Genomic DNA, 27,880 nt, shown 5'->3' with positions numbered 1-27,880 from the left:
GTGCTGCGTTAGTGGAGGTGGAGGGACGGGGTGAAGGGTGTGTGCGTGTGGATAGGGTGGGTCAAGGAGCAGGGGTAGGGAGGGGATAAACAATTCCGGTTATGAATGTGACCTCAATCACTTAATTCAGTGACTAGGATCACAAAAAGTTTACTAACCGGGTAAGATCAGTGGTGTGTGTAGGTTCGTTAATTGGAAATGCTAGATAAGACACTTGTAACCACTGTGTGGGGGTTGGTCTATCAATCGAGAGATGTTCTACAGTAGGTGGGAAAGACTGTCAATGGGGTCCGGCTCACCAACAGTCTTATGTTAGTTATATGGTGGTATTAGGGGGACAAGTATGTAGTATTCATGTTAGGGAACTTATCAGAGTGGAGTCATACGGGTGAGAGGATGGTCGATATTTTGTAGCGGCGAGCGAGTCAGTTGAGTAACAATATTAGTGGTCAGCTATATCTTAGAACGAGCTGGAGGTATTGGGTATTTGGGTGATGGTCACCGGTAGGGTCATATCAGTGAGGTGGGAAAAGCACAAAGAAGGGTAACCTTAATAAACATTGCTATATAAGTATAATAACAATAATTTCTATAGATGTGGTCTGTACAGTATAACGATTGCAAGGCTAAGTAAACAGGTTAGCGTACCATATGTGAGAGCAATAAACCATAGAAGTATAGTATTGTATGTATAAAGTGGTTAGTAATTGAAAATGAAGAGAACATAACCTGTGTGTTGTGGGTGTAGGTATGTGTGGTCAACCTAGGCAAGTACAACATTGCAGGAACAGTTCAGATCTCGAGTTTTATGTATAAGTAGAGTTGTAGGGGAAATTCGAGGACAGATGAGTATAAGAGTAAGTGCAGGCCTCTAGTGAGTTCTAGTGTGGGAGTGGGTGTGACAGTGTGGTAAGTGTAATGTCAATCCAGTTAGTATTGGTAAGTGAAGATGAGTGTGGGTATATAGTGTGTAGAGGTGCAGAAGGGATGTGCTCAAAGCCAGTAGATGGCAGTGGAGAGTCGGATTGCAGATCTCCTTCAGTTTGGGAGGAGTGGAGTAGCTCCTGGGAATGCAAAAGAAATCCTTAGCTCAAGTGTTGTCAGTGTGTGTAGCTAGGTGTCATTGTCCTCCCTACATACGAGGCAGAGATCACTGGAAGCGATCAATTTAAACCTGTTATTTACAGGTCTTAATAACGTGCCCTGTGGAATATATTTAGGTTAATATGATTATCTTTGATCTCTTCTGTGGTGATATATGAGGTTAAATAGGGATGTGAGTCTAATTGAGGTACAGATACTTTTGCTTTGGGGTCAGTAGGTGGCAGTATAGAGCAGACTGTAGGGAGTGGGTTGTGGTTTAAGGAGCTTAGGCAGTATGAGGGAGAATCAATAGGTAGAAGGATTGATCAAAGATGTGGTTCTGATGTGATGTCAGTGTGTAGTGTATCTCGGCCGTGTCTTCCTGAAGCAGGAGGCAGTAGTTACTTAAATTTTATAACTTCTAACGTCTAACAATAAACCTTAACAGTTAACTTGTTACCCCTCAGGATTTGCCTAGGGTACCCATGGTCCGTATGCGATGAGTCCGGTGGTACCTACACTGCAGGGCCCGGTGTCAGCTTTAAGTAACGGTGCAGACAAGTGTCTGTGAATAAAGTAGGCAAAGTAGTCCACGGGGGCAGAACAGGTTGTTGTGTAGAACGGTAACTGTAGTATAGCTGGTACGGTTGGTGCAGGTCTGTGGACTGTCAGGTGGGAGAGCGATCAGGAGGAAGAGTTTGAGGCGTCTATAGTCCGTTGCGAGGGTAATCAGTGGAGACATGCAATGTATAGGTGGGAGAGAACTATGCTGGCAAGCAGATCGGGTCTCGGGCGATATCGTAGAAGAGTACAGATGAAGCGGTGTTACCTCTGTGATGCACTGTGGAGCGAGAGAGAGGTAGTCGAGACATGTCCGGATGCTTGTAGAAAGGAGGAGGTGGTAGACGTGTGTAAGGGGCCGCCAGCGGTGTCGTCTGGAGGAGAGTTCAGGAGCATGGAGGTAAGTTAGCGGTCCCGGCGAGCTCTGCGAGGCAAAGGCGCTGTCATGGGGCTAGGAGGTGGTTGGCGGGGTCCTACTGAAGAATAGAGTCCGTTCGGTGACGGCGATCTGCGTCTGCGGAGGCTGGCGTTATGAGCATCCATCGGTTCTTCTGCTGGAGGGTGGTGGGTATGGGATAGGATGTTGAATTCTTCATACCAGTTTGGGACCGACACAAGTGGGATATCCAGGGTGCGGCAGAATCCATCGAGGTCTTCTGGGACTCTCAGTAGGGCCGAGCGGCCTTGGTGGGAGGCGGAGAGGCCGAACGGGAACTTCCAGCGGTAGCGGATTCCGTTGTTCCGCAGGACATCTAGTAAGGGCCGGAGATCTTTGCGATGTCTCAGTGTGATCGCTGAAAGATCTTGATAGATGTGTATATGGCAGCCATCATAATCCAGTTGCGATTTCTCTCGTGTTTTCTTGAGGATTTCTTCTTTGATGGCATAATCATTCACAAAGCAGATGACATCGCGGGGGGGGTCCGTTTCTCTACCTCTGGGACGAAGCGCTCTGTGGATACGTTCCATAGCCACCGGGGTGGCATGGGGCCTATCAAGGAGTTGGTTAAAAAGGCGCGTGACAACATGGAGGAGTTGGTCTTGATCCACGGATTCGGGTAGGCCTCTCACTCTAAGGTTGTGTCTGCGACCGCGATTGTCGAGATCTTCAACATGACGTTGAAGATCTCTAAGTTGCATGGTATGGGAGTTCACTCTGTATTGAATTTTTTTTGTTGTTGAGCCTTGTAGTGCAACCTCGTCTTCGACGCGGTGCATTCTCCCTGAGATAGCCTGCAATTCAAGGCGCAGGTCCGAGATGGCCGAAAACAGGGTGTCCTTAATGTCAGCCGCAACAGCCTGAAGATCCCTTAGGCTCGGTTGACGGAGAGAGGTGCCGTCGTTCTCCATTTGTGAAGTGTGAGGGTCTGTTGGAGTGAGGAGAATTCCTGTCAGGTTTTGAGAAGGAGTTGAGGCGGGAAGAGGAGCCGCCCTGTTAGGCCTCTGAGTACGGAAGATCTCCGGTATAGTGTGGTTTGTGCGATCGGTAGGTTCCCTCGGGGAGCGGGATCGTGACTGCGAGCTTCCGCGGGAGGAAGTTCCCATAGTGGGTAGAGAAAAAATTTGCAGATCCCCAGGTTAAGCTGAAGAAAAGACTGTGGTGAACGGGAGCCGAGGGTTTAAGCAGCCATCTTCTCTCAAGGCAAACCACGCCCCCCCTTAACTTTTAACTGTAACTGTACCAGATTTGGGTCTCTCAAAATGCGATGGCATCTTGGGAGACCCTGTGTTAGTGTGCCTAGTCTGTGCAGTGCTGAACCCTACGCTAATACTCCACTAGTGTATGGTAGCGTTCAAAACATTCACCAATGCATAGATCAGGATTGTCAGGACAGGAGGGACAACAATACCGGGTGTCACGCCTAAATCCGCGCTTGCTGCAGACACGACATCTTTTTTGGGGGGCTCGTTGGATACGGGTACTCTGGAGGACATAAGGAAAATGCCTCCCATGCAGCCGGCTTACTGCATTTGGATTGGGAAGGTGAGGTGGAGCACCATCTGGAAACAGAAGGGCTCTGACGATCTCTTCCTGGAATTTAAGGAAGGATCCAGTCTGTCCTGAAGCTCTGTATAGCACATGAGCATTCAGCAAAGCCAATTGAAATAAATAAACAGACACTTTTTTGTACCAGCGTCTGGCCTTACGGGCAACTAGGTACGGCGCCAACAACTGGTCGTTGAGGTCCACCCCTCCCATATTAAGGTTGTATTCGTGGAAACAGAGGGGTTTCTCCACAACACCAGTCGCCGTAGTAATTTGGGTCGTCGTGTCTGCATGAAGGGAGGTAAGAATGAAAACATTCTTATTGTCCCTCCACTTCATAGCGAGCAAATTATTATACTTCAAGCAGGCTCTCTCCCCCAGCCTAAGACGGGACTCTACAAGCCGCTGGGGAAAGCCCCGGCGATTAGATCGCACGGTGCCACATGCTCCAATCTGATGATCAAACAAGTGACTAAAAAGTTCACGCTCGTATAATAATTGTCCACGTACAAGTGGTACCCCTTTCCGAATAAGGGTGACACCAAGTCCCACACTATCTTGCCAGCGCTTCCTATGTAGTCAGGGCAGTTTATCGGCTCTACGTGACTATCTCTTCCCTCGTAAACCATAAATCTACATGTATAGCCTGTGGCCCTGTCACAGAGCTTATACATCTTGACCCCGTATCTGGTACGCTTGCTGGGAAGGTACTGTTTGAATGACAAGCGGCCAGAAAATTTAATCAGGGACTCATCAACGCAGACAACTTGATGGGGAGTAAACAAGTCTGCAAAACACTGGTTGAAGTGGTTTACGAGGGGCCGAATTTTGTAGAGCCGATCGTATCCAGGGTCTCCACGAGGACGACAGAGTTCATTGTCGTTGAAGTGCATGAACCGCAAAATCTGCTCGTATCGTGCCCTGGTCATGGAGGCAGAGAACAAGGGCATATGGTGAATTGGGTCAGTGGACCAATATGACCGCAACTCACTCTTTTTGGTTATGCCCATGAGGAGGGAAAGGCCCAGAAAGATCTTAAATTCGGAGACCGTAATTGGTCTCCAATCTCTGGCAAGGGAGGACTGGGGAATAGTGGCGATGTGTTGACCAGCGTACAAATTGCTTTGGTCCACAATAGATCTATAGAGATCTTCGGTGAAAAACAGCTAATAAAAATCCAGTGGCGTAAAGTCAACTGTTTCCACCTGAATTCCGGGTTGGCCAGTGAAAGGGGGAAGTACGGGTGCTGCAGAAGTGGTGGGTTCCCAATTCGGATTGGCGAATGCAGCAGCAAGGGCACTATGGGCACGACGGGCCTGTATTCGTCTTCTTCTTGGTGGCAGCGGGACACTACTTGTGCTTGCCACCTCGCCAGCTTGAACTGCACTTATGGGACTCGCCACGTCACCACGTGATACTGCAGTGCTGGATGTACGACCAGGGTGTACTAGGCCGCTGGTGCTTGCCAGTTCACCAGAAGGAGTAGCGGCACTAGTACTTCTCTGCTCCATACGAGAGCCCTGCGGTTCTTGCACTGCAAGGACAGAAGAAGTTCGGGGTCTGGTACGCTTGACCCTAACAGGGACCACAACTCTGTCGTCAGAGCTATCTGTCATGGAGCCGCTGTCCTCTACAGGTTCGTATTCTGAGCCTGAACTTGACAGATGAGTGACTTCCTCTTCACTATCTGTCATGCTCAGAAACGTGTAGGCCTCTTCACTAGTGTACCTTCGATTTGCCATTTTGGGTTCTAAATTTAGGGGTACACTAGTGAGACTCACAGGCAAAAAAGCTCCTGACTGTTAGCGACTGATTCAAAACGCTACCAAAAAACTGTTAGCGATCGTAGGGATCAAGCCTGACTCTGCGAACGCTGCAGTTATGTGTGCTTAGTGTTTTGTAAGTGTCAGTTATCGATCGATACTGCACTTGGGTGGGCTGGGCTGGGCTGGGGCGAGGGGCAAAACGCAGGTGCTAGCAGGTATCTGGGCTGATCCCGCTAACACTGTGTTTATGGGAACCCTAAACTGCTGGGGAGTATAGATCTGATCGGATCAGATATCGATCCGTTCAGATACTATAGCACTAAGGGAGGTGTATGCTGCGTGCGTGGGTTTTAGCGGTACTGGCGCTAACCTGACGCTGCCTGGGGCGACGCAGACCTTATCAGATCCTAAAAACTTAACTTATATCACCGCCGGGCAATTAGGGGGTTAAACCTTTATAAGGTAATAAAAGGCGGGTGCCCTAAAACTATAATAAACTATAATAAACTGTAATAAACTATAATAAACTACAAAAAACAAACTAGCTAACCAGCGTCACCCGTAACACTTATACGGTGATCGCTGGTGAAAGGGTTAACTAGGGGGCAATCAAGGGGTTAAAACCTTTAGCAGGTAGTATATGGGGGTCCCTGTCGCTATAAAACACTGACAGCGAACCTATATACTTACCTCCCTAACTAGCGTCACCTGTGTCACTAATACAGCGATCAGAAAAACGATCGCTTAGCGACACTGGCGACGGGGGGTAATCAAGGGGTTAACTTTTATTAGGGGGGGGTTAGGGGGGTACCCTGGACCTAAAGGGGGGTACCCTAGACCTAAAGGGGGCTAACCAAACTGCCCTAACACTTGTAACTGACACAAACTGACACCAATGCAAAAAAAAAAAAAAAACTGCTATTGGTGTCAGAGTGACAGGGGGTACAGGGGGGTGATCGGGGGGTGATCGGGGGGTGACTGGGGGGTGAAAAGTGTGCCTGCGTGTTCTACTGTAAGTGTAGTGTTGGTGCACTTACTTGGATGTCTTCTCTCCTCTGCGCCGGGACGAAAAGACCGGCTCGAGGAGGGATGACATCACTTCCTTTCCCTCTGTTTACATTACAGAGGGAAAGGAAGCGTTTTCATTCGCCGGGAGCGATCGGGAGGGGGTGGCCAACAATGGATGGCCTCCCCCTCACCTCTCATCACCCGCGAACGAGAGCCGACCGCCTATGGCACCGGGGGGGGTCCGATCGGACCCCCCACCCGCGGGAGGCAGATCACGTACGGGTACATGATTCTGCCTGTCCGTGCCATTCTGCCGCAGTATATATGCGTTAGGTGGTCGGCAAGTGGTTAAGCATCATTAAAATCACTGCTCCCCAAAAAAACGGCCGTTTTTAAAAATTTTTTTTGCATTGATACATGTCTCCTGGGGCAGGACCCGGGTCCCCAAACCCTTTTTAGGACAATATCATGCAAATTAGCCTTTAAAATTAGCACTTTTGATTCCAAACGAACGTTCGAGTCCCATAGATGTCAATGGGGTTCTAACGTTCATGCAAATTTTCGGTCCGTTCGCAGGTTCTGGTGCGAACCGAACCGGGGGGTGTTCAGCTCATTCCTAATCTGCAGTGTATTTTATATATATTTATATATATATATATATATATATATATATATATATATATAGTCTAGCCAAGCCTATACCTGACTGTAGGCCATTCCTGGAGTACGTGTTCGAAAACACTTTCAGGCAGGTGACTCAGTGAGGTGCAGTTCATAAAATATTTATCCACTACATTGTAATTCAGCCAAGCCTATACCTGATTGTAGGTCATTCCTGGAGTACGTGTTCAAAGACACTTTCAGGCACCAACCTCCTCTCCGCCCTCTGACAGGGACACTTCACCCATGTTCCCTGTTTGGCTCACTTCCTTAACTTGGTGATGCAGCGGTTCTTGTGCAGGTACCCGGGCTTACAGGATCTCCTGAGGCAGGCCAGGAAAGTCTGTGGGCATTTCTGCCAGTCATATAATGCCAGTGCTCGGATGGCTGACCTCCAAAAGGAATGCAACCTACCCAAGAACCGCCTCATCTGTGACATGCCCACCAGGTGTAACTCAACGTTGGCAATGCTGCAGCGGCTGCACATGCAGCAGAGGGCCATCAAGGGGTACCTGTGCGAGTATGGCACCAGGACAGGGTCAGGGGAGCTTGGCTTTTTTTTTGCCACGCCAGTGGCTCATGATCAAGGATGCATGCACTGTCCTGTCACCATTTGAGGAGGCCACGAGGATGGTGAGCAGTGACAGTGCATGCATCAGTGATACTGTACCTCGTCTACCTGTTGGAGCACACGCTGCATGGAATAATGGACAGGGCACTTGAGGCAGAACAGAGGGAGGAAGAGGAGGACTTCCTTACCTCTCAAGGCCCCCTTTATCCAGACAGTATTCCTGCAGGCCTGCCTATCACACAGGAAGAGGAGGAGGAGGAGGAGGAGGATTGTGTCAGCATGGAGGTGGAGCCTGGCACTCAGCATCAGCAGCAGTCTTCAAGGGATCATTTTCAGGCCTCAGAAACCCATGGACTTGTACGTGGCTGGCAGGAGGTGGCTGCGGATCAGGTCGTCCTTAGTGACCCAGAGGACTCCGGACCAAATGCCTCAGCAAACCTACGCTGCATAGCCTCCCTGATCCTGCAAAGCCTGCGAAAGGACCCTCAGATTTGTGGTATCAAGGAGAGGAATCAGTACTGGCTGGCAACCCTTCTTGATCCACGTTACAAGGGTAAGGTGGCGGAACTTATCCAGCCGTTGCAGAGGGAGCAGAGAATGAAACATCTTCGGGAGGCCTTGCAGAAAGGTTTGTGCAATGCGTTTCCAGAGCCTGGAAGGTTACAATTTTCTGGTCCTCCTGGACAACGTGTTGCTGAGGCTTTGGTCAGTCACAGAAGGAGCAGTGGAGAAGGTGGCTGTCTGACCGATGCGTTCAGACAATTTTTAGTCCGCAGCCCCAAGGTCTGATCAGTTCCAGCAACCATCGCCAGCATCTGTTGTACATGGTGCAGGAATACCTAGGGCAAGATCAGACCTGGAGATCTTTCAAACTGAAAATCCACTGGGTTACTGGGTCTAGAGTATGGATCACTGGCCAGAGCTTGCACAGTATGCAACTGAGTTACTGGCCTGTCCTGCATCCAGTGTTCTTTTGGAACGCACATTGAGTGCCGCTGGAGGCTTTGTAACTGATCACAGAGTGCGCCTGTCCACCAACTTGGTTGATCGGCTCACCTTCATAAAACTGAATCAGTCTTGGATCACCAGCTACCAAGCACCTGAGGCTTATGTAACCGAATAATTTTTTTATGAATGTGAGATCCCTTGAAGACTGCTTATGCTGATGCTGAATGACTATCCTGTTATGCTGAGTGACTATCCTATTCCTCCTCAATGTTCATGTTGATAGCTTCTAAGAACATTTTTGGTTCTGGGCACCACCACCAGTGGCTAAGACCCAATTTTTCTGCCCCTGTTTAACAGAGGCGTGTAATTACAATTTTTGCTGTAATATTTTGCAGCAGGGTTTGTTCCTGCGCTCAACTAGAGTATCTATGAGGGTTTGCAGTGTTGTGGCACCACCACCACTGCCTAAGGCCCAATTTTTCTGCCCTTGTTTAACAGGGGCATGTAATTACAATTTTTGCTGTAACATTTTGCAGCAGGGCTCGTTCCTGCGCTCAACAAGAGTATCTGTGAGGGGTTGCAGTGTTGTGGCACCACCACCACTGCCTAAGGCCCAATTTTTCTGCCCCTGTTTAACAGGGGCGTGTAATTACAATTTTTTATCTACTATTTCACAGCAGGGCCGTTCCTGCGCCCACCAAGAGTAACTGTGAGGGCTTACAGTGTTGTGGCACCACCACCACACCACCAAAGGCCCAATTTTTCTGCCCCTGTTCAACAGGGGCATGTAATTACAATTCTTGATATAATATTTCACAGCAGGGCCCGTTCCTGTGCTCAACAAAAGTATCTGTGAGGGGTTGCAGTGTTGTGGCCCCACCACCACTGCCTAAGGCCCAATTTTTCTGCCCGTGTTTAACAGGGGCGTGTAATTACAATTTTTGATCTAATATTTCACAGCACCCCATTGAGAACGTCCGATTGATGACGAAACGTGTCTGGGTACGCACGTAGTGACGCTACCACGTGACCAGAGGAGGAGGACGGGCTCCATTTGATGTTTGTTATGCCGGCCGGCGTTTTTTATATGCAACTGCGTGAAATTACCTTTTAAAATTGTAAGTGCAATACTTTATATATTAAAGTGGTTTTTGGATGTATTACACTATGGCCAGTCTATTTCCTTTTTGGGTTACACACTGAGTTAACGGATCCCCTGGCTACAGTGGGCGAATATCCTTACTTCCTGTTACCATCCTTTATGATTCCAAGTTGGGTTTTGAGCCATCTGCGTGTAATAGCTTGCAAGTTGGTAAGCACACTCTACAGCTATGTTGGTTGGGTTATCACCTTTGTCTTACGTGCACATCAGGGTGTTTGTTGCAAGTAAGTGTCCACATGTGATATTCAGATATACTACACTATGGCCAGTTTTTCTTGTCTCTCTCTCCTTCTGGTATATATGTACTGAGGGAACAGTGATCTGAACCTGGAGAGAGCGGAAGTATTTTCTACACTTAAAAGGCCCGGGCTGGGTTTTAAGCCATCCGCTTATCCTGCTTGCTGTTTGGTAAGCGCAATTTACAACCATGGTGGTTGGGCACCTCACTACAATTTTCATATGTTTTTCATACATTATGGGGTTTGGGAGATCCGTAGCGCCTTTGTTTGATGCCCATATATAAACTTTTTTGGACATTTACTTTCTTTTTTTTGGACATTTACTTTCTTCTAGCGCAGTTTTAAAATTTATATTGGACTTTTTTGTGTTGTCGCACTGTTTACTGCTGCTTTTTTATTTATGATTTATTTTTTCTAGCGCGGTTCTTTTTTATCTTATTTCACAGCAGCACCTGTTCCTGCGCTCAACAAAAGTATCTGTGAGGCTTTACAGTGTTGTGCCACCGCCACCACCACCACGCTTAAGGCCCAATTTTTCTTCCCCTGTTTAACAGGGGCATGTAATTACTATTCTTGATATAATATTTCACAGCAGGGCCCGTTCCAGCGCCCAGCAAGAGTAACTGTGAGGGCTTACAGTGTCCTGGTACCACCAACACCTAAGGCCCAATTTTCCACAGAGTGTATAGGGCAGGCCGTATAGTATATACAGGCGGTCCCCTATTTTCAAAAATCCGACTTACAAACGACTCCTACTTACAAATGGAGACAACAGGAAGTGAGAGAAAATCTACCCCTTGGAAGAGAAATTCTCTCCTGTATAAGTTAATATGCAAAAAAGGTGTCTCCTCCACTGATTTATCAACAATTCTTGTTTCCCTTAAAAAACCCAAATTTTCAAAATCCAATTGTCATTGGGACAGAAAGTGAGGTAAAATCTTCTGAACAGGGGCACAAACAGCAAAACAAATGTTACAGGGGTGATAACCCTTTCCTATGTTTTCCAAAAAGCTTTAAAATAGATTTTTGGGCTGGAGCTACACTTAGAAAATGTACCTGTTCCAAATTACAAACATATTCTACATAAGAACAAACCTACGGTCCCTGTCTTGTTGGGACCGCCTGTATACTGCTGTTCAGGGTATATAGGGCCTTGGGGCCCCACGCCTTTTCTTTTTTTAACTTGGGTGCGGGGTTCCCCTTAATATCCATACAAGACCCAAAGGGCCTGGTAATGGGCTGGGGGATTACCCATGCCGTTTTTCTCAATAATTTTCATCTATATTGCCGGGACCCGACAATACATTACAGCTGCAAGCAGTTTTAAATGACTTTTATTCCTTTAGAAATGTCATTTTGTACAGGGACTGTTCTAAACATGGGAAACACTTGCCACTCTACAGGCATACTATAGACACCCCCCAGGTACGATATTTCAAGGAATATTTCACTTTTATTTTTTCACTTTAAGCATCATTAAAATCACTGCTCCCGAAAAGACGTTTGTTTTTAAAACTTTCTTTTCTATTGATACATGTTCCCTGGGGCAGGACCCGGGTCCCCAAACCCTTTTTAGGACAATAACTTGCACATTAGCCTTTAAAATATGCACTTTTCATTTCTCACGTTCGAGTCCCATAGACTTTAACGGTGTTCGAATGTTCGTGCAAACTTTCGATCCGTTCGCATGTTCTGGATGCAAACCGAACCGGGGGGGTGTTTGGCCCATCCCCAATGCTGAGTGACTATCCTGTTATGCTGAGTGACTATCCTATTCCTCCTCAATGTTCATGTTGATAGCTTCTAAGAACATCTTTGGTTCTGGGCACCACCACCAGTGGCTAAGACCCAATTTTTCTGCCCCTGTTAAGGGGCATGTAATTACAATTTTTGCTGTAATATTTTGCAACAGAACTGGTTGCTGCGCTCAACTAGAGTATCTGTGAGGGGTTGTAGTGTTGTGGCACCAGCACCAGTACCTAAGGCCCAATTTTTCTGCCCCTATTTAACAGGGGCGTGTAATTACAATTTTCGATCTAATATTTCACAGCAGGGCCCGTTCCTGCGCCCGCCAGGAGTAACTGTGAGGGCTTACAGTGTTGTGGCAACACCACCACACCACCAAAGGCCCAATTTTTCTGACCCTGTTCAATAGGGGAATGTAATTACAATTCTTTAATATAATATTTCACAGCAGGGCCCGTTCCAGCGCCCACCAAGAGTAACTGTGAGGGCTTACAGTGTTCTGGTATCACCAACACCTAAGGCCCAAATTTCTGCAGAGTATATAGGGCAGGCCATATAGTATATTCAGGCGGTCCCCTACTTTCAAACATCTGACTTACAAACGATTCCTACTAACAAACGGAGGGAGACAACAGGAAGTGAGAGGAAATATACTCCTAGGAAGGGAAATTCTCTCCTGTAAGAGTTAATATGGGAAAAAGGTGTCTCCACTGATGCTTTATTATCACCAATCCTTGTTTCCCTAAAAACCCCAAATTTTCAAAATCCAATTGTCATTGGGACAGAAAGTGAGGTGAAATCTTCTGAACAGGGGCACAGACAGCAAAACAAATGTTACAGGGGTGATGATAACCCTTCCCGATGTTATCCAAAAAGCTTAAAAATAGATTTTTTGGCTGGAGCTACACTTAAAAAATGTACCTGTTCCAAATTACAATCAGATTCAACTTAAGAACAAACCTACAGTCTCTATCCTGTTTGTAACCCGGGGACCGCCTGTATACTGCTGTTCAGAGTATTTAGGACCTTTAGGCCCCACGCCTTTTATTTTTTAAATTTGGGTGCGGGGTTCCCCTTAATATCCATACAAGACCCATAGGGCCTGGTAATAGGCTGGGGGGTTACCCATGCCATTTTTCTCAATAATTTTCATCCATATTACCGGGACCCGACATTACATTACAGCTGCAAGCAGTTTTAAATGACTTTTATTCCTTTAGAAATGTCATTTTGTGCAGGGACTGTTCTAAACACGGGAAACATGTGCCACTTTACAGGCATACTATAGACACCCCCCAGGTATGATATTTAAAGGAATATTTCACTTTTATTTTTTCACTTTAAGCATCATTAAAATCACTGCTCCTGAAAAAACGGTAGTTTTCAAAACTTTCTTTTGAATTGATACATGTCCCCTGGGGCAGGACCCGGGTCCCCAAACACTTTTTAGGACAATAACTTGTATATTAGCCTTAAAAATTCGCACTTTTGATTTCTCACGTTCGAGTCCCATAGACTTTAACGGTGTTCGAATGTTCGCGCAAATTTTGGCCTGTTCGCATGTTCTGGATGCGAACCGAACCGGGGGGTGTTCGGCTCATCCCTAGCAAACATGTCTAAAAAGACAAAACTGATGCCTTTCAACCCATTTTGTTGGGGTCTTCTTCAGAGGATGAGTTTACTGCAAGAAAAGTACATTTAGCATCTTGAATGGAAAGAACATACAAACGGTCATATATGCGCAACGCATAGCCATCTCAATACATTTACCTATAGGTATACGAAGAGGATCTCCGAAAATCAACCGAAAAATCACATGGAGGCTATCAGATAGTCCCGCGCACCAGCAGAGCAGGGTGCCCCGAGGTGGGACAGGAAAAAAAGGTTTACGCGTTTCCCACCCTAATACGTGCGAAACACGTCAACATTCTTTTTTTTCCTCCTGCCAATATGCCAATTGTGCCTGTTTTTACTGATATATTTTTTTCAATAAACAATCATTGATTTGCTTTGTATGGGTGTGCAGTCATTCAAATCTCATTTCTCTACAAGTATACCTGCAGCAGGGGGTCTCCTTAGTCCTGGGTCCATAGTCGGTGGGAAGGAGGCTGGCCTCCAGGCCCCTCCAGGAGCAAAGTCATGGTGGTTTCCATGATACTAAGAATAAGAATACAAGAAGGGTTAGTGTGAGGGTTGGTTTTAGACTTAGGGCCTATTGTAAGGTTAGTGTTAGGGTTTGGGTGAAAAGGGGGGTAGTGTAGAGGCTGGGGCTACTGGTTGTTTTGGGGTTACAGGGAGAGTAAGTGTAAGGGGTACAAAGAGGGTTAATGTGAAAGCTGGAGTTATAGAGAAGGTAAGTGTGAGTGTTTGGGATTACCAGGAGGGTTTGTGTTATGGTCATAGAGAGGGTTAGTGTTAGGATTGGGGCAACATGGGAGGATTATTGTTAGGGTAACATGGAAGATTAATGTGGTGGTCACAGAGAAGGTTATGGTGAAAGTTAATGATAGGGTTACAGGAAGGGTTAGTGTTAGCGATGGGGTAACAGGATAGGTTATACTTAGGGGTGGGGATACAGGAATGGTTGGTATGAGAATTACTGTGAGGGTTACAAGGAGGGTTAGTGTAAAGGTTGGGTTTATAGTAGGGGTTTTGTTTTACAGGGAGGATTAATGTTAGAGTAACAGGGAAGATTATTGTTACATGAAGGGTTTGACATGGTCCAGAAATATCTAGACAGAATAAAGGTGAATAAAGCACCTGGACAGGATGGCATCCACCCAGATGGGAAGATACTGGAGAGTTTAATAAAAGACCACATAGATGAGTTCTTGCTGGAAAAAAAATATTTTAAGCAACAGAATGCATGGATTCATGAAAGACAGAAGTTGTCAAACAAATCTGATTTCTTTTTATGAAGAGGTAAGTAAAACATTGGACATAGGGGTGCGGCTGTGGACGAAGTATACAGTAAAACCTTAGCTTGTGAGTAACTTGGTTTGAGAGCGTTTAGCAAGACAAGCAAAATTTTTAAATACATTTTGACTTGCTATACAAGCAATGTCTTGATATACAAGTAGCGTCATGTCACAACGGAGTATAAAAGAGAAGAGAGGCGTCTCTAAGTGTAGCAATATGGTTACATTTAATAAAGGTACAACATTTAGCAACTCACATGGTTGATGATTAAAACAGGCACATCTAAGTATGCAGGCATCCGGGGTAAAGATGTCCACATAGACCGTCCTCCACACCGCCATCAATGTCACCCCTTCCACGCTGCGCTCCACAAGCTCTTCAATCCTCGCTTTCAGATCGTTTTACTGCAGGGTAGTCTTCCCGATCACGATTGCAGACTGACAGCGTTAAGAGCCAGAGGTGCGGAGGATGGTCTATGTGGACAGCATTTACCCGGATGAATAAATTATTAAAGTGGTGCTGCGCTAATCCTAGCAAAAACACAATAATATTAAAATTAATGTCCTAGTGGGCTAAAAAACACTAGAATATGGCGAATACAAAATAAACAGTTATGGATAAAGTGTGATCAATCCTGCGTAAAAACCAAACACTAAAAAAATAAAGTGCAAAGTGCAATCATGATATATATAATAGTAACTTTCAGTGGATATCCATAGCCAGAAGTTAACTGTAAAGATAACAAAAGGTGCAACAGCAGATGTAGGAGTGAATCCTCCTATATAAAGTGCAAAATATTCAATATAACAGTGAATTACAATGTGTAATATACGTGCAACAAACACAAAGTGACTTGTGCAATAAAAGTCCACGTGACCAATAAGGTATAAACTTTAAATCAATCAAGGTGCTTAAACATAAGTCCTCCTTCACAGAATGAAACCGGCTTCCTAGCATGCACAAATTGCAGTGAAGTGCTCAAATAAATCAAAATAGTGCTCTTCTTCCTGTTCACACACAAACTAGTAAGCAGTGGCCCCTTACCTTAAGGTAATGGGGTAACAGCATATGACCAGTAATGGGAATACCATCCTTTAAATTTTCTCCTCTATCTTCGCGGTCCTAGTCCCGGAGCATAATTCCCTCAGATGATAAGGGGGCACGTAGATGGAAAAAAAGTAGGGTCCCAGATAGTGCAATGTTGTCAGGCTAAAACTAGCTTTTTTTAGTATAAAACATAGGTACTCCCCTGATAGGGGATCCCCTGATGAAGTCACGTGTTGTGTGACATCACACGTAGGGACAGGACAGGCACCTATGCTGATTGAGGCTTACGAGCTCACCGCTCGTCAGAGATAAGCCATTTTTTACTGCTGTATTGTGAGTACCTATGTTTTATAGGTAAATGTTGTACCTTCAATAAATGTAACCATATTGCTACACTTGGAGGCGCCTCTCTTCTCTTTTATACTCTGTAGCTCCTGTTGGATTTTTCTTCTAATCCCCTTGTGGAGGCTTCCATTTGTGGATGGACATTTTATGGTTACACAACCTATCACATTGCTATAATTCTTTTATATGGAATATAAACTGAAGGACTTATGAATAAATGGTTGTGGAACGAATCATCTGAGATTCCATTATTTCTTATGGGGAAATTTGCTTTGATATAAGAGTGCTTTGGATTACAGGCATGTTTCCGGAATGAATTATGCTCGCAATCCAAGGTTTTACTGTAGTTAGATTTTGTCAAAGAGTTTGACACAGTTCCCCATACACAGCTCATGTGTAAAGTAAAGTCTACAGGCTTGATAAGTTTGTAAATGGATAGAAAACTGGCTAAAAGGCATAATTCAGAGAGTAGTAGTTAATGATTCATACTCTGAATGGTCGAAGGTTATCAGTGGTGTACTCCAAGGTTCAGTGTTGGGATTCTTACTTTTTAATATATTTATAAATGTTGGGTCTGGGATTAAAAGTACCATTTCAGTCTTTGCAGATGACACAAAGCTATGCAGAGGAATGACGTCCTTACAGGATGTCTAAAACTTACAAGCTGACCTCAATGCACTGTCTAATTGGGCAACTATGTGGCAAATGAGGTTTCGCCTAGATTCACACTGTAGTGATGCGGGAACCAGCATGATTCCAGCGCTGGTTCCCGCATAGCAACTCTCCTGCAGGCAGTTGACACTGCCCTTTGCGAACCGCTGCGGGTGTCAATACAATGTTAATGACACCCCCAGATCAGATCACAGATCGCAGTGCGAACTATGAACTCGTACAGAAATCATATCGCATGGGTGGGAACACCTATGCGATCCGATTGCAGTGTGGGAAAAAAAAGGTCCATGCACTATTTTCCTGCAAATCCAATGCAAGTTCAGCCATACAGCCATACAACCCGCAGTGCGGGTGCGAATCACATGTGATATCTGTGTTCTCACAAGAGTGAACCAAGGCTTAATGTTAAGTACAACTGGGGAGTCAATGGTGGAGAAGGATCTGAGGTAGTTTTGGTAGATCATAAGCTCAATAATAACATGCAATGCCAAGCTGTGGTTTCCAAAGTGAGCAAAGACCTTTCTTGTATTAAGAGAGGTATGGACTCCAGAGAGAGAGATATAATTTTGCCCCTGTACAAATCATTAGACCTCATCTGGAATATTCAGTTCAGTTTTGGGCACCAGTTCTCAAAAAGGGATATTGGGGAACTGGAGAAAGTGCAGAGAAGGCCAGCCAACTGATAAGGCATGGAGGAGCTCAACTATAAGGAAAGATTAGAGGAACTGAATTTATTCCTTCTTGAGAGAGGAGATTAAGTGATATGATCAAAAATACATATGTGGTCCAAATAGTGAACTCAGTGTTGAGTTATTCACTTTAAAGTGGAGTTCCACCCAAAAATGGAACTTCCATTTTTTGGAACCCTCCCCCCTCCGGTGTCACATTTTGCACCTTTTTGGGGGGAGGGGGGCAGATACATATCTAATACAGGTATTTACTCCCACTTCCTGGCATATATCACCGTGGTGATCACGGTGACCTACGCCACTTCCGGCGCCTACTCTGTCCCCCCCCGCTGTCTTCTGGGAGACACACAGGTCCCAGAAGACAGCAGGGACCAGTGAGGACATGCAGCGTGACTTGCGCATGCGCAGTAGGGAACCAGGAAGTGAAGCTGCACGGCTTTACTTCCTGATTCCCTCACCGAGGATGGCGGTGGCAGCCGCCGAGAGCCGACGGACAGATCGGCTTTGGCTGCCGACATTGCGGGCTCCCTGGACTGGTAAGTGTCCATATACTAAAAGTCAGGAGCTGCAGTATTTGTAGCTGCTGGCTTTTAATATTTTTTTTTCAGCGGACCTCCACTTTAAAAAGGGGAGGCAGGCAGATTTCAAGAGAGTACTACAGGCATTACAACAAGCCAAGCTCAGTCATAAACGAACGTCAGACCCTGCAGAGGCCCGACGCCTACGTGAGCTAAGACAGATTTTCTCAAAACTGCTAGACCGCCAAATAAGCCGTAAACTACGATACATGGCCCATACCTACTACGAACACGGCAACAAGTGTGGCAGGTTATTGGCTCGGGCTCTCCGTAAAAAGAGGCTCTTAGCACATGTGCATAAACTACATTCCCCTACAGGGACGCCAACTCACCGCACCTCAAAAATAGCATCTATGTTTCGCGACTATTACGCAGCCTTGTATGACCTGGACTCCGCCTCCTCTCCGGCAGATATAGCTCTTAAAAAATCTATATAGCAGACTATCTCTCCACGGTAAGGCTTCCCACAATGTCTTCAGAACAAGCAATAGATTTGGAACGCCCAATTACTACACATGAATTACTGTCCACAATTAAGTCCCTGCCCACCGGCAAAAGCCTTGGGCCTGACGGGCTCACCAGGGCCTACTACCTAAAATATTTTGACACACTACAGGGTCCTCTCTGCCCCCTCCTTAACTTCTTAGCAGCTCAAGGACAAGGGGGCACTCTTTATGTCTGGGAGAAAAGAGAATTTAATCTCCAAATACGTATAAATAAAAATGTAGAATAGACTCCTTCAAGAACTGGTTCTTGCAAGCTCAAGAGATTGCTTTAAGAAAGGCCTGGATTCTTTCCTAGAAAAACATAATATAACAGGATATTAATATTTATAGGTAACGTTGATTCAGGGAACATCCAGTTGCCTCTTGGGAGATCAGGAAGGATTTTTTTTCCCTGCTGGAGCAAATTGGATCATGCTTCATTGGGTTTTTTTTTTGCTTTCCTCTGGATTAACTGTGGGTATAGGACTGTATAATTTTGTAACTGTATAAATGTAACAACAATAATGTAACTATGTAAGTGTTGGGGTTACAAGAAGTGTTAGTGTAAAGATTAGGGTTAGAATGAGGGTTCATGTGAGGGATACTGGGAAGATTAGTGCTACAGGAAGGCTAATGTAATGCAGCGTACACACGATCGGACTTTCCGCCAACAAAAACGTGGATTTTGTTCGAAGGTTGTTGGCTCAAACTTGTCTTGCATACACGTGGTCACACAAATGTTGGCCAACAATTACGAACATGGGAACATGGTGACATACAAGACATACTACGAGCCGAGAAAAAGGAAGTTCAATAGCCAGTACAGCTCCTTCTGCTTGATTCCGAGCATGCGTGAACTTTTGTGCGACGGAGTTGTGTACACACGATCGGACTTTCCGACAACAAAGTTTTGTTGGCAGAAAATTTGAGAACCTGCTAGTCAACATTCCAACAGCAAATGTTCGATGGAGCATACACACAGTCAGACTTTCCGACAACAAGCTCACATCCAACATTTCCCGTCGGAAAATCCAACCGTGTGTACGCGGCATAAGGGTTGTGGTTAGAAGAGAAGGTTAGTTTGAGGATTACAGGAAGGGCTAACATTTTGGGGATACAGAGAGGTTTAGTGTAAGTTTTGGGGTTACATGAAGGGTTAGTGTTAAGGTAACAGGGCGGGTTAGTGTGAGGATTACGGGAAGAGCCAAAGTTAGGGTTGGAATTACTGGGAAGGTTAATGTTAAGTTGGGGTTAGAGGAAGGGTTATTTCAAGTAGGGGAATCTTTCTAAATGAGAAGAATACAAAGTGTTGTGTATGTTGAATTTATTTATTTATTATTATTTATTTGCATATACTTTTAACCTGGAGTTCAGATCCACATGTCTGGTTTCAAATCAGAACGAGAGCCTCCTATCCTCCTAGTAAGGTGCCATCCTATGCCACATACACACGGGCGGACTTTTCGACTGGACAGGTCTGACGGACTTCCGACCGACTTTTGAACGAACAGACTTGCCTACACACGATCACACCAAAGTCCGACGGATTTGTATGTGATGACGTACGACCGGACTAAAATAAGGCAGTTGATAGCCGGTAGCCAATAGCTGCCCTAGCGTGGGTTTTCGTCCGCATACAGACGAGCGGATTTTTCGACCGTACTCGAGTCCGTCGGACAAATTTGAAACATGTTCCAAATCTAAAGTCCGTCAGATTTTTGACAGAAAAAGTCAGCTGCAGGTCCGATGGAGCCCAAACACAGTCGGATTGTCCGCCGGATTCTGTCCGCCGGACCAGTCCTGTTGAAAAGTCCGCCCCGTGTGTACACGGCATTAGCCTCTGTTTGGATGTGCAGGTGCCACGGAACATCACCCATGACGAGATATGTCACCAGCCATTTAATGGCCTGAAAGATTGATATAAGCACACTTGTAGCTGTGACAGTTTTCACCAGGGCATGCCTTGAATGTAATATATTCTGTGAATGTGCCGGTAAGAAACACTGCAGAAAACCACAATGCTATATTTGATGAAGGATTAGGTAACATTTATTAAACATTTCAACCTAGAGCTTTCTTTGGGAAATGGATAAATCGGTGGGGTAAGGCCCGCTTTACGATCCATAATGAGGGGTTTATATGATATTTAGGCTAAGAATGTTTTTTTTTTTTTTCTTATCCAGATTCAGGGTAAAGGTTTAATAAAAGACCCAAAGAAGAAACAATACATATCTATAAGTGTGAAGTCCAGCAATCCACCGTGCAGCATAGAGAAAATTCTCCTCCTGACCTTTCACAGGGGATACATCTTCATACAGACGGACAAACCCATCTACAATCCGGGGAAATCAGGTACTTATCTGTATAATGTAGAAGCAAAATGAAGAAATAAAACTATTGTTGACCTTAGGAAAACGTCTGACTCCACCTCTCTGGTTAGGTGATAAAATATCAGCCACAGAATGAATGTATTGTTTTCAATTTGTTGGCCTAACCCATAGATACTAATTTCACCATTTGCGGACACTGGGCATGCTACACATGCCCAAAAGAACGTAGTTGAAGTACAAATGACATGCGTGATAGGCTTTGTCCTTCATTTCTGCAGCTCCCCCTACAGGAGTTCCTGTGTAAATACAGTAGCCGTATAAGCTGCTGTCATCAAAAAATGGACCCTCTGACATAAACATGGTTCAGACGTGAGGTTGAGAGAAACAAAGCAACATTGTTACTTTTGTATAAATTCTGTTTTTTGTTTTTTTTTAATAATGTTAGTTTCTATTTATCCCCTTATTAACCATTGGTTTTAGGGTAAACTAAGGGTTAATAAGGAGTTATATAGACCCACCCACAACCACTGGGCCAGGGTTGTGGGTAAGAAACCCTTATCCTCCTAAATATGGGGTTGAGAGCATGTGGCCTGGTTTGGATCAGGGAGGGGGAGGCCACACACTTGTCCCCCCCTCCTCCAGCCATTCAGGCTGCATACTCTGATAAGCGTCTGCTATGGATTTTGAGGGGGGGGGGGGACTTCACACTTTTTGTAATATTAGCTTTATTGTGACTTGGGGGGACCCCATACCTTTTTTTTAAAAAATGGGGTCCCCCCTAAATGCCCTAACAGACCTAAAAAAGGACCCTTGCTCTCTTTGTGGAAAGCAGTGCTCTTGCTGCAGTGGTGTAACGTGTGCCCTGCTGAGTCGGAGGTAGAGTTTTACATATCTGCTCCCTGTCGATTGAACAGCTCTAGTTCTCTATTCACTTTAGGCTCAATTCACACAAATCTTAGTACAAGAATAAGGATCTTTATTTTTAGCTATGTGATTGTACTTTTCAAATAGGATTCAACTCAGCTCTAAATAACTGTCACTTTTTAAAAATAATAAGTTACAAGAGTATACTGCGCTAGAGACCTGTAGATTAAACAGATGGACATCACAGTTTGACAAACATTGTGCATGATTATAGAAAGCAGTGGCGTAACTAAAACCTTCAGGGCCCCGATGCAAGAAATCATGAAGGGCCCCCCTGACCCCTGGACAGAGCTTTTCCTAGGGGGATGTCTGATAAGAGGAGGAGCCGCGAGAGCCGCCGAGGGACCCCAGAAGTCGGTGTTCGGGGCCACTCTGTGCAAAACTAACTGCACAATGAAGGTATGACATGTTTGTTATTTTAAAAAAAAAACCTTTACAATCACTTTTAGGGGTTAAAACAGGTGGTCAGGAGGCAACATATTGCCTCTTTACCGGCTGTCAAATGCCTCTGAAAAGTGATCTGAGCATGGATCGCTTTTCATAGGAACAGCATTTTGTTGCTGGTACTTTGAACGAGCAAGAAAAAAAAAACAGTCCTGATTGTACACATATAGGGTGTCAGGATTAAACGTGCATACATAAAATGTGCATACATACATCTAAACAGTGGCAGCTGGTGCTCAAAATTTTTTGGGGGGCGCAAACATTTTTTGAAAAAAAATCATCAAATGCAGCCACTGTGCCCATCAAATGCTGCCACTGTGCCATCAAACGCTGCCACTGTGCCATCAATTGCAGCCACTGTGCCCATCAAACGCTGCCACTGTGCCACTTAAATGCTGCCAGTGTGCCATCAAACGCAGCCACTGTGCCATCAATTGCTGCCACTGTGCCCATCAAACGCTGCCACTGTGCCACTTAAATGCTGCCAGTGTGCCATCAAACGTAGCCACTGTGCCATCAATTGCTGTCACTGTGCCCATCAAATGCTGCCACTGTGCCACTTAAATGCTGCCAGTGTGCCATCAAACGCAGCCACTGTGCCATCAATTGCAGCCACTGTGCCAAATGCTGCCACTATGCCCATCAAACGCTGCCACTGTGCCCATCAAACGTTGCCACTGTGCCATCAAACGCAGCCACTGTGCCATCAAACGCAGCCACTGTGCCATCAATTGCTGCCACTGTGCCCATCAAACACTGCCACTGTGCCACTTAAATGCTGCCAGTGTGCCATCAAATGCAGCCACTGTGCCATCAATTGCTGTCACTGTGCCCATCAAATGCTGCCACTGTGCCACTTAAATGCTGTCACTGTGCCATCAAACGCAGCCACTGTGCCATCAATTGCAGCCACTGTGCCAAATGCTGCCACTATGCCCATCAAACGCTGCCTCTATGCCCATCAAACGCAGCCACTGTGCCCATCAAACGCAGCCACTGTGCCCATCAAACGCTGCCACTGTGCCCATTAAATGCTGCCACTGTGCCCATCAAATGCTGCCACTGAGCCATCAAACGCTGCCACTGTGCCCATTAAATGCTGCCAGTGTTCCATCAATTGCAGCCACTGTGCCATCAATTGCAGCCACTGTGCCAAACGCTGCCACTGTGCCCATCAAACGCAGCCAGTGTGCCCATCAAACGCAGCCAGTGTGCCCATCAAATGCTGCCAGTGTTCCCATCAAATGCTGCCAGTGTGCCCATCAAACGCAGCCAGTGTGCCCATCAAATTCTGCCAGTGTGCCCATCAAATGCTGCCAGTGTGCCCATCAAATGCTGCCCGTGTGCCCATTAAATGCTGCCAGTGTGCCCTTGAATGCCCCCAGCGTGACCCCCGACCGCACACCGGCACTTACCCTGTCTTGGTGGGGCAGCGGGTGACTGCAACGAGTGGGGTCCTCCATGCGTCTCCTGCTGTCCTCATCTCCCGTCCTCTCCTCCTGATAGGCGTCCAATAGTGGCGCCTCTCGTTTCAGCCAATCAAGTGACGGGTAACAGACCCGAGCACCAGATTGGCAGAGAGGCAGTTTAGTGTTAGGAAAGCACATAGTCATTCGCTTTTCTAACACAGCTGAGTGACCTGTGAGGTCACCTTTTTTGATGCCTATTAGAGCCTACGGCTCTAATCTAGTGCTTCAAACCCCCCGCCGCTGTTATTCAGGTTCCCTGCGCCCAAAAAGGGGCTGGGTGCCTGAATAGGGGGTGGCAGCGGCGGCCATAGATAGATTCATGCAATGCATGAATCTATCTATTGGTGATAGAGGGGTGGCTGGAGAGAGGGGGCGGCGCCCGTGCGCCGTTAATGCATGGGCCGCCACTGCATCTAAACACACACATAGATAAACACACACATAATATACACACACATATACTGTATATACACACACACAAACATATATAAATACACACATAAACACATGCAAACACATACACATACATGAACACACATATAAGAACACACACATACACACATACGGAAAGCCTTTTAAAAAACGGCAGTGCTTTACCTTACCTCTTCCTGCCGGGTACTGCACTGTAGGGAGAGACAAAGAGCACAGCACACACTGTGCTTTCACTTTAGATCAGTGTGACAAGCTCCCTGCACAGTGCTGATTACAGTTCGGCTGACGATGGGAAGATCGGTCTCAGCCGCTCCTCCTATCAAGATAAACAGGGGGGCCCCCTGTAGCATGGGGCCCAGGCGACCTCGCGACCCCTATACTTCCGCCACTGATAGAAAGTTAAAAAGTGCTGCGCTATACATGTACATTAATATACAGTGACTTATACAGAAAGTGACATATATTGATCAGACAAGTGGTGTGTTATACATACAATCCTGTCCAGATTGGCCCTTTCACTTATGTATATAAATGATAGTCCATACATGACATCAAAAAGGAAAAAAGAAAAATGTTGTATGTTAATAGAAAGGATTTGAATATAGAAGATCAAATCTGTCCCATTCCAGCCATCTGATTGTATTGTGGTCTCTCTTCTGTTCCTTTAGTTAAATATAGACTTTATCCTGTAAATTCCAACATGCAGCCAACAAACAAGTCGGTGCAAGTAGACATTCTGGTAAGTACAAAGTATCTCTTGTATTTTGTGTTGTCTGCTTTTAAACAGGACTTTACTTTATTTTTAAAGGCTCATTTAGACCTGGTTCAATGCAATTTTGGTCCGATTTTAGGTGTGATTATTGTAGTGATATAGTATAGTGGGTAGATAATTAATTAGTAGTTATTATAATCTTCTAATCTAAATTCTTCCAGAGAGATGCACTTTATTGACCTCCAACACAGAACAAAGTCTTGCAACAGATGACAAAATCCAACAGAGTAAATTTGACAACGAATACTAAGCCTTCAGAGCCCCATGTTTCCTAGACCTGTGCCTTCATAATCACACAGCGTGAATAGACTGAACGCCAGGTTATATTCCCTATTAGGGATGAGCTTCGAGTTCGAGTCAAACACATGTTCGACTCGAACATCGGCCGTTCGCCAGTTCGCCGAACAGCGAACAATTTGGGGTGTTCACGGCAAATTCGAAAGCCGCGGAACACCCTTTAAAAGTCTATGGGAGAAATCAAAAGTGCTAATTTTAAAGGCTTATATGCAGGTTATTGTCATAAAAAGTGTTTGGGGACCCGGGTCCTGCCCCAGGGGACATGGATCAATGCAAAAAGAAGTTTTAAAAATGGCCATTTTTTCGGGAGCAGTGATTGAGGGGGACCTCATGCCATTTTTTTAAAAAATTTTGGCCGAGGTTCCCCTTAATATCCGTACCAGACCTGAAGGGCCATTTTTTTAAAAATTTTGGTTCTGGGTTCCCCTGTGGGGAATTCCCATGCCGTTTTTATCAATGAACTTTTATGTGTATTGTCGGACCGGAAAATCATTAATAGCAGCGAGTAGTTTTAAATGACTTTTTTTCTTTGAAATGTCATTTTGCTGTCAGACTGTTCTAAACACGGGAAACATGCGCCCCTTTACATTCATACTATAGACACCCCCCAGCTACGAAATTTAAAGGAATATTACACTTTTATTGTTTCACTTTAAGCATTATTAAAATCACTGCTCCCGAAAAAACGTCAGTTTTTAAAACTTTTTTTGCATTGATCCATGTCCCCTGGGGCAGGACCCAGGTCCCCAAACACTTTTTATGACAATAACTTGCATATTAACCTTTAAAATTAGCACTTTTTTAATTATTCATGTTCATGTCCCATAGACTTTAACGGTGTTCGCGTGTTCGAACAAATTTTTTGCCTGTTCGCATGTTCTGGTGCGAACCGAACAGGGGGGTGTTCGGATCATCCCTATTCCCTATACACTGAATGGCTGAGCAATTTGATTGGCCGTTTCCATTAGGCCTTTGATCTGCTTCTGTCTTTCAGAGGGACAGACGTAAACAGCTGCAGTCATAAACTGTCCTACTTTGCATTCTTGCATATTAACATTAACATAGCCCAGAGTCACTATATGTCCCCTTTGATATGTGGAGTAAATCATGTTTGGCCACTTCCCCTTTAATCAACAAGTCCCCCTTTGATATGTGTAATTAGATTAACAGATACCAATGTGGCCTGCACCACCTTCAACTGAAATCTGGCCTGGTCAATCTTGTACTGTATGTGTACATATATATAATAATAATAATATAAAATCCCACATAAATCTAACAACATATTACAACAGTTATGTAGTACAACTTATTAGCGATTTTTAGGCGATTCTATGGCTACTACTTCTACTACTACTACTTATTCTTCTACTTCTATTACTGCTACGACTACTTCTACTACTACTACTACTACTTCTATGGCTACTATTACTACTTCCACTGCTACTACTACTACTATTATTAAGACTACTATGACTAGTTATGTAGTGCAACTTCTTGGTGATTTTGAGGCGATTCTATGGCTACTACAACTACTACTACTTCTATTACTGCTACTACTACTACGACTGCTACTATTACTACTACTTCTATGGCTATTATTACTACTTCCAATGCTACTACTGCTACTTCTACTATTATTACAACTACTACGACTAGTTATGTAGTGCAACTTCTTAGTGATTTTGAGGTGATTCTATGGCTACTACTTCTACTACAACTACTATTACTTCTACTACTACTACTACAACTACTTCTATGGCTACTATTACTACTTCCACTGCTACGACTAGTTATGTAGTGCATCTTCTTAGTGATTTTGAGGCGATTCTATGGCTACTACTACTACTACTACTACTACTACTACTATTTCTATTACTGCTACTACTACTATGACGACTGATACTATTACTACTACTTCTATGGCTACTATTACTACTTCCACTGCTACTACTGCTACTTCTATTATTATTACAACTACTACGACTAGTTATGTAGTGCAACTTCTTAGTGATTTTGAGGTGATTCTATGGCTACTACTTCTACTACAACTACTACTACTACTTCTACTACAACTACTTCTATGGCTACTATTACTACTTCCACTGCTACTTCTACTATTATTACGACTACTACAACTAGTTATGTAGTTCAACTTCTTAGTGATTTTGAGGCCATTCTATGGCTACTACTTCTACTACAACTACTACTACAACTACTACTACTACTATTTCTATTACTGCTACTACTACTAATATGACTGCTACTATTACTACTACTACTACTTCTATGGCTACTATTACTACTTCCACTTCTACTACTGCTACTTCTACTATTATTACAACTACTACGACTAGTTATGTAGTGCAACTTCTTAGTGATTTTGAGGCGATTCTATGGCTACTACTTCTACTACAACTACTACTACTTTTACTAATACTACAACTACTACTACTTCTACTACTGTTTCTACTACTACTACTATTTCTATTACTGCTACTATAGCCACTATTACTACTTCTATTGCTACTACTACGACCAGTTATGTGGTACAACTTCTTAGTGATTTTGAGGCTACTACTACTACTACTACTACGACTACTAAAAAGGGGAGAGAAAAGCAGCACCAATCTGAATGTAGTTTAGGGTTAAAAGCATCACGTTTTAATGGGTAGTATTAGACTCACATTTAGGTAGAGGTAAAGAAGCATGTAGTACATATATCCACGTGGGTCCCTTTTTGCAG

The 27,880-nt window shown here is 44.8% G+C and overlaps 1 protein-coding gene and 1 long non-coding RNA gene across 2 annotated transcripts in view; one reads left to right on the top strand and one right to left on the bottom strand.

Annotated features, from left to right (window-relative positions):
- The window catches only part of LOC141133437 (complement C3-like), a 363,837-nt gene that overhangs the window by 45,773 nt on the left and 290,184 nt on the right, over positions 1–27,880 (top strand). Inside the window, exons 3-4 of the mRNA XM_073622825.1 lie at positions 20,650–20,818; positions 24,734–24,804. Of these exons, the coding sequence (XP_073478926.1) occupies positions 20,650–20,818; positions 24,734–24,804 (240 nt within the window). The remainder of the gene's footprint in view (positions 1–20,649; positions 20,819–24,733; positions 24,805–27,880) is intronic.
- The window catches only part of LOC141133440 (uncharacterized), a 45,039-nt gene that overhangs the window by 10,135 nt on the left and 7,024 nt on the right, over positions 1–27,880 (bottom strand). Inside the window, exon 2 of the long non-coding RNA XR_012243075.1 lies at positions 13,789–13,888. This is a non-coding gene — a long non-coding RNA (uncharacterized lncRNA). The remainder of the gene's footprint in view (positions 1–13,788; positions 13,889–27,880) is intronic.

This window comes from Aquarana catesbeiana, linkage group LG03, assembly GCF_042186555.1.
Source record: "Aquarana catesbeiana isolate 2022-GZ linkage group LG03, ASM4218655v1, whole genome shotgun sequence".
Taxonomy (NCBI): domain Eukaryota; kingdom Metazoa; phylum Chordata; class Amphibia; order Anura; family Ranidae; genus Aquarana; species Aquarana catesbeiana.
Note: the sequence above shows the minus strand (reverse complement) of the source record. Positions and strands in the feature narration are given on the sequence as shown.